This window comes from Trachypithecus francoisi, unplaced genomic scaffold (assembly GCF_009764315.1).
Source record: "Trachypithecus francoisi isolate TF-2019V2 unplaced genomic scaffold, Tfra_2.0 Lachesis_group3, whole genome shotgun sequence".
NCBI classification, from domain to species: Eukaryota; Metazoa; Chordata; class Mammalia; order Primates; family Cercopithecidae; genus Trachypithecus; species Trachypithecus francoisi.
In genome coordinates, this window is record NW_022681468.1 from 85,787,819 (window position 1) to 85,798,675 (window position 10,857).

General features: G+C 45.4%; 1 protein-coding gene across 1 annotated transcript; it reads left to right on the forward strand.

Annotated features, from left to right (window-relative positions):
* Window positions 1–39: 39 nt before the first annotated feature.
* OSGEP (O-sialoglycoprotein endopeptidase) lies at window positions 40–8,612 on the forward strand. The gene is made up of 11 exons (XM_033188764.1): window positions 40–575; window positions 2,911–3,030; window positions 3,209–3,384; window positions 6,401–6,496; window positions 6,654–6,703; window positions 6,856–6,934; window positions 7,494–7,559; window positions 7,673–7,763; window positions 7,977–8,052; window positions 8,148–8,246; window positions 8,390–8,612. The coding sequence occupies exons 1-11, from the start codon at window positions 461–463 to the stop codon at window positions 8,427–8,429; spliced, it is 1,008 nt and encodes a 335-aa protein (XP_033044655.1). The 5' UTR covers window positions 40–460; the 3' UTR covers window positions 8,430–8,612.
* Window positions 8,613–10,857: the final 2,245 nt, after the last annotated feature.

The following is a 10,857-nucleotide window of genomic DNA, read 5'->3' on the forward strand; positions in this document are numbered from 1 at the left end:
GCGTGATTGGTCTGTCTGACACCACGTGACGAAGTCGCTTGGCCTTCCCTCATCCAATTCTCTAGGAGACTTAGGGCCCCAACCCTCCTTCGGGCTGTTTATCGTTGTGCCCGACGCACGGCACATTGTGTGACTCTGACTTAAGATTCTAACGCTGTGCAAGAGGGAGAAAAAAGTGGAGAAGGCTGGGCTGGACCACGGGAAAGAGATAGGAAAACGGATAGGATTGTAAGGCACAGAGTCGGCTCGGCGTCCCTGGCAGTTAGGAAGACAGGTCCCTGGAGGGGCCTTGGCGGGTCTCCGCTCGCGGGAGTTCTGGGGTGTCTTTCCCACTATTATCTGCAGGCTAGCCCGCTTACTCTGCGCTCCGGAAAGCTGCGGCCCAGCGCAGACTAGTGAGGACCTCCACAGCTCCTGACGTTGCTAGGAGTCCTGTCGGCGTTTTCTCCCAGGCTCCGCCATGCCGGCGGTGCTGGGTTTTGAAGGCAGTGCCAATAAGATCGGCGTGGGTGTGGTGCGGGATGGCAAGGTGCTGGCGAACCCGCGGCGGACTTATGTCACGCCTCCGGGCACAGGTGGGTGAGTAGGGGAGTTAAGAGTTTTCCGCGCACTTCTCCGCAGAAGATCAGCCTTCCATCTTCCTAAATACTAGTGAGGTGCAGCTTTTGATCTGAGTCTCATTGAAATTATGTGACATTATTAACGTCACAATTCTGATGACTAGAAGAGTTACAAGCACTTGGACGTGGATCTGATGAGTTCGTTTACCGTTTATTGAGCTCATTTTATGTGCTAAGCATTCAGAAATAGATGTTATGATACTGCTGTGGAGTCAGACATGTAAATAGATGTTTATACTACAGCATGATAAACAGTGTAATAGAGATGGACTCGAAATATTCTGTTTAAAAAACGCTTAGCAGGAGTATATATTCCAGTTGCCCTGAATATACACTCCTTTTTAAAAAAATTTTATTTTTTGAAATATTCTAGGATGGGTAGAGAGATGAGAGTGGAAAGACTCCCAGCTTACATGTCAGAGAACTGGCTGGCTATGCTGTATTCATATTAAATATTTATGTTTTGGACATTTGGTCTTTTTTTTTATTTTAATTTTTTTTTGAGACAGTCTTGCTCTGTTGCCCAGGCTGGAATGCAGTGGCACAATTTCGGCTTACTGCAATCTCTGCCTTCCAGGTTCAAGAGATTCTTCTACCCCAGCCTCCCAAGTAGCTAGGACTACAGACAGATGTGTGCTACCACACCCAGCTAATTTTTGTATTTTTAGTAGAGGCGGGGCTTCACCTTGTTGGCCAAGCTGGTCTCGAACTCCTGACCTCAGATGATCCGCCCACCCCAGCCTCCCAAAGTGTGAAAATTACAGGCATGAGCCACCGCCCGGGCCTGGTCTTTGTTTTTAAAATGGGAATAATACCTGTATCATTAGGTCTTCAAGATTAGATGAAAGTGTCAAACACGTATGGGTGTGATGGCTCACACCTGTAATCCCAGCACTTTGGGAGGCCGAGGCGGGGTGGATCACCTGAGGTCGGGGTTCAAGAACAGCCTGACCAATATGGAGAAACCCTGTCTCCACTAAAAAATACAAAAAATTTACCGGGCGTGGTGGCGCATGCCTGTTAACCCAGCTACTTGGGAGGCTGAGGTTGCGGTGAGCCGAGATCATGCCATTGCACTACAGTCTGGGCAACAAGAGTGAAACTCCGTCTCAAAAAAAAAAAGAAAGAAATACAAAACACATTACAACTTTTAATTGATACTTTAAATAAGCTATTATATCTTGTCTACTCTCCCTGCAAACACTTGGATGCATAGGAGAGGGCAACTGATTTGCATGTATCTGAAAAGCCTCCCTGAACAGGTGATGTGACAGATTCACTCCTCTAGGAACTTGGGCACTGGGAATACAAAGATAAACGAAATACTCATTGCTTTGAGATACTCATGATTAAGCTGAGCAAACCACAGAAAATTATAATGCTGTAATTGTTAAATAAATGACATCATCATGCACAGAGTTCTGTAGGGTCACAAAGAAAGAAGGTCACCAGGCTGGGCGCCATGGCTCAGGCCTGTAATCCCAGCACTTTGGGAGGCTGAGGCAGATGGATCACGAGGTCAGGAGTTCGAGACCAGCCTGGCCAATATGGTGAAACCCTGTCTCTACTAAAAATACAAAAATTAGCTGGGCGTGGTGTCGTCGCCTGTAGTCCCAGCTGTTTGGGAGGCTAAGGCAGAAGAATCGCTTGAACTCAGGAGGCGGAGGTTGCAGTGAGCAGAGATCATGCCACTGCAGTCCAGCCTGGGCATCAGAACAAGACTCCGTCTCAAAAGAAAAAAAAAGGCCAGGCGCGGTGGCTCACGCCTCTAATCCCAGCACTTTGGGAGGCCGAGGCGGGTGGATCATGAGGTCAGGAGATCGAGACCACGGTGAAACCCTGTCTCTTCTGAAAGTACAAAAAATTAGCCGGGTGCAGTGGCGGGCACCTGTAGTCCCAGCTACTCGGGAGGCTGAGGCAGGAGAATGGCATGAACCCGGGAGGTGGAGCTTGCAGTGAGCCGAGATCGTGCCAGGCCACTCCAGCCTGGGTGACAGAGCTAGACTCCATCTCAAAAAAAGAAAAAAAAAGATCACCAAAGGGTATGAGGTAGATACCACTTGCATTGAGACCGGAAGGCTGAGTAGGGTAAGAAGAAGAGAATTTCTGAAAGTTGAACAGCCTATATAGAAGCCGGAAAGAGTGTATCTGAAAATGTGGAAGATAGGATACTTGGGGAAAGTGAAAGGACTCTTACTACATCACTAAAACTCCTGTTGCTTTCTTTAACTTTCTACCTCCCTTTGCTACCAAAAATCCCTGTGATCTCTGACCTATGTTCATTTTCTAGGATTCCTTCCAGGTGATACAGCCAGGCATCACCGAGCTGTTATCCTAGACCTGCTGCAGGAGGCACTAACAGAGTCTGGATTAACCTCCCAGGATATCGATTGCATTGCATACACCAAGGGTATGGCTGGGAGAGTGGTCAACGATGGAGGAATATACCTGCAACCTGGCTAGGTCAAAATAGCCAACACCTTACCTCTGCCACCACCACTGTCCCTACCCCACGTCACATCCCTTACTTCCCCCACCTATTTTTTTTCCAATCTCTAGCATTGTAACTTCCATTTCTGTCTCCCTAGGCCCTGGCATGGGTGCCCCACTGGTTTCTGTGGCTCTTGTGGCCCGTACTGTGGCCCAACTGTGGAATAAGCCATTAGTGGGTGTGAACCACTGTATAGGACACATTGAGATGGGCCGCCTCATCACTGGAGCCACCAGCCCAACCGTGTTGTATGTCAGTGGAGGAAATACGCAGGTATTTAGAGTGTTCTACCCATTCCATCTCAATTTCCGAGGCACTGAACCAATATCTTCTTTGTTCTATCTGAGTCATGGGAATGTCAGGAACAAAGCTGAACTCATCTGAACCTAAAATACTGTAGACCAGAAAACTCCCAACCGAGTTTGTAACATTGCAAATTTTGGCAGCATGTTCAGAACATTAGATGACTTATCATTATCAGACTTTATATCTGATCATAGAGTTTAGGAATTTCTACTTCAGGAAAGGAATGAATGGTAAGGATTGAAACCTTCAAAATAATGAATATCTGAAAGATCTTGCGTTATTTTGAAGTTTATTTTTTCTGTAAATCTTAGCAACTGAAACTAACATGTTACTGGGCATGGCAACTCACACCTGTAATTCCAGCACTTTGGGAGGTCGAGGTGGGTGAATCATCTGAGGTCAGGAGTTTGAGACCAGCCTGGCCAACATGGCAAAACCCCATCTCTACTAAAAATAACAAAAATTAATTTGGCGTGGTAGCGGGTGCCTGTAATCCCAGCAACTTGGGAGGCTGGGCAGGAGAATTGCTTGAACCCAGGAAGCGGAGGTTGCGGTGAGCCGAGATCGCACCATTGCACTCCAGCCTGGGCAACAAGAGCAAAACTCTGTCTCAAAAAAAAAATAAATAAATAAGGAACTAAGGGACACTACCTGATTTATTATTTTAGGGCAACTACATGTTTTGTTTTTGTATTACTGGGGATGATTATATAGACTTTGTTGTTCAAAAAGTTTAGAAATATAAATAACTTTAAAAATACTTTATAAATTATAGAAGGTATTTTATTTTATTTTATCTTATTTATTTATTTGCGATGGAGTTTCACTCTTGTTGTCCAGGTTGGAGTGCAATGATGCAACCCTGGCTCACTGCAACCTCTGCCTCCCAGATTCAAACTATTCTGCCTCAGCCTCCCGAGTAGCTGGGATTACAGGAACCTGCCACCATGCATGACTGATTTTTTGTCTTTTTAGTAGAAACGGGGTTTCACCCTGTTGGTCAGGCTGGTTTTGAACTCCTGACCTTAGGTAATCGATCTGCCTCGGCCTCCCTAAATGCTGGGATTACAGGCGTGGGCCACTGTGCCCGGCCAGAAGATATTTTAAATTTATAAGTGAAGCTAAAGTTGTTTGGGATACCTTATATGACCTTTTTAAGGTTGAGGTTGGATTCCTTTCCAACAGAACACTTAATTATCATTAGAAATAGTTCAGCATTGTCCCCAGCCCATGAAAGGGTTGTGTCTAGAAGATGAGGCACGTGTTTCCCATGAAAACGATGCAGAAACTTCAGCAGGTAGAGGGCAAGTAGTTGGTTGAGTCCTGAAGGATGACATACAAGGTTAGGGACTTGGGTTGTGGAAAGTATAATGGAGACTACAAGAGGTGATAAAAAGGAGCAATGACGGTTTTGTCTTCCTCTTTTAACGTTTGCTTAGGTGTAAGAAACAGGGAGGGTAATTAGGTAGAGAGGAGTGGATAGAAGCAGAAAGGCAGGGTTTTTCCTTCTCCTTTGTTACTATCTTTTTGACAGCAGATTAAGATCTGTATCAGAAAGGGAAGAAATCCCTAACAGCACTGGGAAGGGAAAGGGACTTCTTAAGGTTCCTAGGAAACCCTTGGTGTTCTAAGTCTGCAGCATATGTGTCAGTAGGTGACAGATAATCTCTGGGCTAAAAGTTGGTCACATATGAAGAATGGCCTTAATACGTAAAATAGTTGGGCGCGGTGGTGGGCGCCTGCAATCCCAGCTACTTGGGAGGCTGAGGCAGGAGAATGGCATGAACCCAGGAGGCAGGGGTTGCAGTGAGCCGAGATCACGCCATTGCACTCCAGCCTGGGCGACAGAGCGAGACTCCGTCTCAAAAAAAAAAAAAAAGAAAAGAAAAATGGTCTTTTTTTTTTCTTTTTTTGAGATGGAGTCTCGCTCTGTCACCCAGGCTGGAGTGCAGTGGCACGATCTTGGCTCACAGAAAGCTCCGCCTCCCAGGTTCATGCCATTCTCCTGCCTCTGCCTTCCGAGTAGCTGGGACTACACGTGCCCACCAGCACGCCCAGCTAATTTTTTTTTTGTATTTTTAGTAGAAACGAGGTTTCACCGTGTTAGCCAGGATGGTCTCTATCTCCTGACCTTGTGATCTGCCCGCCTCGGCCTCCCAAAGTGCTGGGATTACAGGCGTGAGCCACTGCGCCTGGCCAGAAAAATGGTCTTAAGTGGATTGCTATTGCTGACTTGACTGGGCCATTAGTCTGTCTCCATATGAGATTTTTTAGTTCTTCAACTCTGCTCCTTGGTTCTAAATACCACTGCCCAGCTGGATACAATGATTCACACCTATAATCCCAGCACTTTGAGAGGCCGAGGCAGGTAGATTGCTTGAGACCAGGGGTTTGAGACCAGGCTGGGCAATGTAGTGAGACCTGATCTCTACAAAAATATAAAAATTAGCCACACATGGTAGGCCAGCTACTCAGGAAGCTGAGGTGGGAGGATCCTTTGAGCCTAGGAGGTCGAGGCTACAGTGAGCTATGATCACACCACTCCACTCCAGCCTGGGAGACAGAGCGAGACCCTGTCTCAAAAAAACAAATACCACTGTCACTATGTCATAATTTAGAAGGATTCATGTTCTCTGCCTCCCAGCAGAAAAGCCTGTTCCCTACTGTCAAGATTGCATTTAAGGAATATATTAGGAACTTCTAAGCCGGAAAACAAATGTATTTGAAATGATAATTTATTTCTGCTTGGACCTATACTGTCTTATAGATTAGGACTCTATTCCTGGAATCCTCAGGGTGTGCAGATTTCTTTTCAAATCAGAGCTGTAAAAACATTATCCATTCACCATTTGGGAAACACCTTTCTTCCACTTCTTAGTGGAAGCTCTGGTGGTCATGTTGATCCTCTGCTATGTTTTTCTCCCAAAGCCAAATAATCCTGTTTACAGACTTGGGGTTTCATGGACATCCTCATCACCCTTAGGTGATTGCATACTCGGAACATCGTTACCGTATCTTTGGGGAAACCATCGATATTGCAGTGGGTAATTGTCTGGATCGTTTTGCTCGAGTGCTGAAGGTAAGCCAATGGGGCTGCAGAGAACATAAAATGCGGGTGAACTTTTGGGAAGCCATGGAGGTGGAGGGAGGAAATAGTAAATAATCTTCTTATGCTTCCTGCATATCTGATTTCATCCTCTTCCATTCCCTCCTTCCTTATTTTTTTCTTCTGCTAGATTTCTAATGACCCAAGTCCAGGATACAACATTGAACAGATGGCAAAGCGGTAAGGGGACATAAGGTGGAAGCAGGCTGGCTGCTGGGGCTTCAGGGATTTCCCCATATACGGTATATATTAACAGAATTTGGGAGGGGCTTTGGAGGGTCAGAAGCCGGTTGACTGTAGGCTTAGTGCCTTGTGTACTCATTCCCACATAGAGGCAAGAAGCTAGTTGAGCTGCCGTACACTGTAAAGGGGATGGACGTCTCATTCTCAGGGATCCTGTCCTTCATTGAGGTGAGTGTGAGAGACAGGGGCACCTTCATGCTTTTGAAATGAGGCATATCTGTTTTACTTACTGTTGTATTTCACATAGCTCAGTATGTTCATATAGCACATTCCTGGTCCATATCATGTGCTGAGTAAATTCATTTGTAAGGTATTCATTGAATATCTCTGTGTGCCAGGTACTGTTCTAGGTAGTAGAGATGCAGCATGGAGCAAAACAAAAATCCCTGCCTACATGGAGCTTAGATTCTAAATGGGGGGGTGGGGGAGATAAAAGAAAGAGGAAAATAAATGAAGTGTCAGATGATGATGAGTACAGGTGAAAAATTAAGCAGGATAAGTAAGGGGTGAGACATGTCAGGACAAGCATTCAAAAAGTTAATTATTCATCTTAAATGAATGCTGTTCATTTTATACCATGATGCCAGTGAAGGGAATGTGGTACAGGATGTGCTGGTAACTTGAATTGTGGTGAAACATGGTCACCCTCCGAATGCATTAATTTTTGTTCTTATGTAATCCCAAAACCATGATTTGCTGATTCATTTGTTTTTCCCTTTAATTGTAGGATGTAGCCCATCGGATGCTGGCCACAGGCGAGTGTACTCCTGAGGATCTGTGTTTCTCCCTGCAGGTAATGCAGTAAAAAGCTGGGACAGAAGTTGGGACTGGAGGAGGTTTTATATTGTAGAGCAGAACTAATCTGGGGCGCCCCTCTAATATTTTCTCCTTATGTGTCCCCGACAGGAAACTGTGTTTGCAATGCTGGTAGAGATCACAGAGCGAGCCATGGCACACTGTGACTCCCAGGAGGCCCTCATTGTGGGAGGAGTGGGGTGTATGTATTATTGAACAGTGTTCCTCTTTCCTGTTCTTAGCACTGTGCGTCTTCTTTCTGATACTCTAAATCATTAAGGGTTTGGAGTAAGCTTCCCAATCCTTGCCCCTGGTCCCCTACATCATTGTTCTAAGTAAGTGCACATGACGTGTTCTGCTGGACCATGAAGAGATAGCTAAAACTAAGCTAATCTTGTTCCCTACCTCTTTGTAGGTAATGTGAGGCTACAGGAGATGATGGCGACAATGTGCCAGGAACGTGGAGCCCGGCTTTTTGCTACAGATGAGAGGTAAACACACTTTCCCTTTGGTTTCTTTTTTACTGCTCCCTGTTATAGGGATTTTCCACCCTTAGATCCCAATTTTCATATCTCTTGCATCCCAGATTCTGTATTGACAATGGAGCCATGATAGCCCAGGCTGGCTGGGAGATGTTTCAGGCTGGACACAGGACCCCACTCAGTGATTCTGGGGTTACACAGAGGTGAGTGATTCACCTCTTGGTGAGGGTAGATTTTTGGGATGTAGACAAAACAGCAGGGAAGAGAGTCCAGAAACATGAGGGCAGAGAAGAATGGAAGATGTTAAGGGCTAGCTCTCCACCATGTTTCTTCTGTTTTTCCACAGGTATCGGACAGATGAAGTAGAAGTGACCTGGAGGGACTAATAAGATTAACAGAATCACAGTAGATAGTTCCTTAATTGGAACCCAAAGGACCCTGTTCCTCAATCTCTATCCTGATGTCACGGGAGTCCTAGCAAAGCTATAGACTCCAAGCAAGGCTTGGGGTCCTTTATGGAACCCCAAGATGACTCAGCAATAAAATATTTTTGGTTTTTTGGTTTTGTATGTTGGTGATTGAATTGTGTTGTTCAGGACCAACATAGATTTGGTGCTGGATAAATTCTTGTTGGAGGCTGCTGCTGTGGAACGAAGAATGAGGTATCTTTTTTTGTTGTTGTTTTAAGAAACGGAGTCTTGCTGTGTTGCCCAGGCTGGTCTCAAACTGGGCTCAAGCTGTCTTACCGCCTCAGCCTGCCGAGTGAGCATGCCATTGTGCCTGGCAACAATAGTGTTATCATAACTATTAGTTTAGTATCAGATCCTTTGCTAACTGCTTCACTTTCATCCTCTCATTTAAATTCTTTGAAGTAGGTACTCAAGACTTCTCTCAAAATAGCCTGGAGGCTAGGTGCAGTGGCTCACACCTATTATCCCAGTGCTTTGGGAGGCCAAGTCAGGAGGATCCCTTGAGCCCAGGAGTTTGAGCCCAGCCTGGGCAACGTAGCAAGACACCGCCTATTTGAAAAATTTAAAAATTATCTGGGCATGGTGGTGCCCATCTGTAGTCCCAGCTCTGAGGGATGCTGAGGCGGGAAGATAGCTTGAGCCCAGGAGTTTGAGCCCAGCCTGGGCAACGTAGCAAGACACCACCTATTTGAAAATTTTAAGAATTATCTGGGCATGGTGGTGCACATCTTGTAGTCCCAGCTCCGAGGGAGGCTGAGGCGGGAAGATAGCTTGAGCCCAGGAGTTTGAGGTCGCAGTGAGCTATGATTGAGTCACTTCTCTCTAGCCTGGGTGAACAGAACAAAACCTTGTCTCTTAAAAACAAACAAATAAGCAGTCTAGAGATTGGTCTAATTTGTAACTTTAGAGTCAAACTGCATCTACTCCATATGCTTTCTCCTACATGCATATCCATTGGCAGGCTTGAGGAATGCCCGCAGATGCACATCTCTCCCTATCACAAACAACAGAACGAATCTCATACCCTTTATCTTATTGATGTTGGTATCAGTCATCACAATTAGTCCTAAACTACTGAGTCATCTCATATTTTACACTTAATAACCATGTCTCTGCACTCTGTTTTGTCTCCATCTACCTACCTTTTCCAACTCTAGAAGCTCTTCTACTGTACCCTCTGGAAATGATGGCCAGTCATTTGTCAAATTCTCTGTATCATCAGCCTCTTCTCTGAATGTTCCTTCACATTTATGCTCTTCAGACTTGGTTTCTTATGAGGACTCTGCTTCTCCTAAGGTGGTGTTTTCCCTTCCACACCCATTGTACCACTGGGCCTGGGGGTGGTGCACGTGTCCTCATTTTTCCTCATACTGTTTCCAGACCATTGTCCCTCATCCCTAGTACCCTTCTGCTTTGAAACAAACTACCACATGAACACCACTCTTGTCATAAATCTTGATGATTTCAATATTCAGGTAGATCATACTAACAGCCACTTATTTCCTTGGTCATGTTCTAGAGCTGCAGATCCTCCACATCTCAGTTTCAGACATCCCACTCTCTACTACCACCACCTCCTGTCTTTCCAGTTCATTTTCTTTAATATGATAAATCCAACAGTTCATCCCTTCACCAGGACCTACGGTCCATTGTTCATACTTCAGCTAAATTCCCATAATCCGCCTCATTTCCCTTCCTTTTTTTTTGCTTTTGTCATATTCAACTCATCGCCTACTTGAGACCCATGCAGCTGAAAGGGCTAGTAAAAAATAGCCATACTGACTGCTCTTCCTTTAAACTTACGACCATGACACTAAAATGGGGGTCCTTTATGCCACCCAGAAATATTCCATCTCTCTAGGCCTTTCACTTGCCCTCTTCTCTGGTGACTGTTTCATACCTTTTGACCCCTCAAATCTCTTAAGATCTCCTTCTGTTCTGACTCTTACCTTAGTTCCTATTTCAGTAAGAAAATAGAAGCAATCGGTATACATTTACAGGCTTCTGCCCCTGAAACTAACCACCTTCCAGCATCTGTACCCATGTGCTCTGCCTTCCTGTTACCATAAACCAGTGGTTCTCAACCAGAGCTGATTTTGCTTGTCAGAGGACACTGGATTGTCACTGTGGATAGGAGGATATTTTACTGATTAGAAGTCAGGGCTGGGTGCAGTGGCTCACGCCTGTAATCCCAGCACTGGGAGGCCAAGGCAGGTGGATTACTTGAGGCCTTTTCCCGGAGAGTCAGTATTTCCTTCTCTCCTGAATCTTGCCATTAGCACAAAAATATGCCACTGTTTTCCTCATTTTACAAATAATGCCCACTTGGCCCCATTTGCCCTTC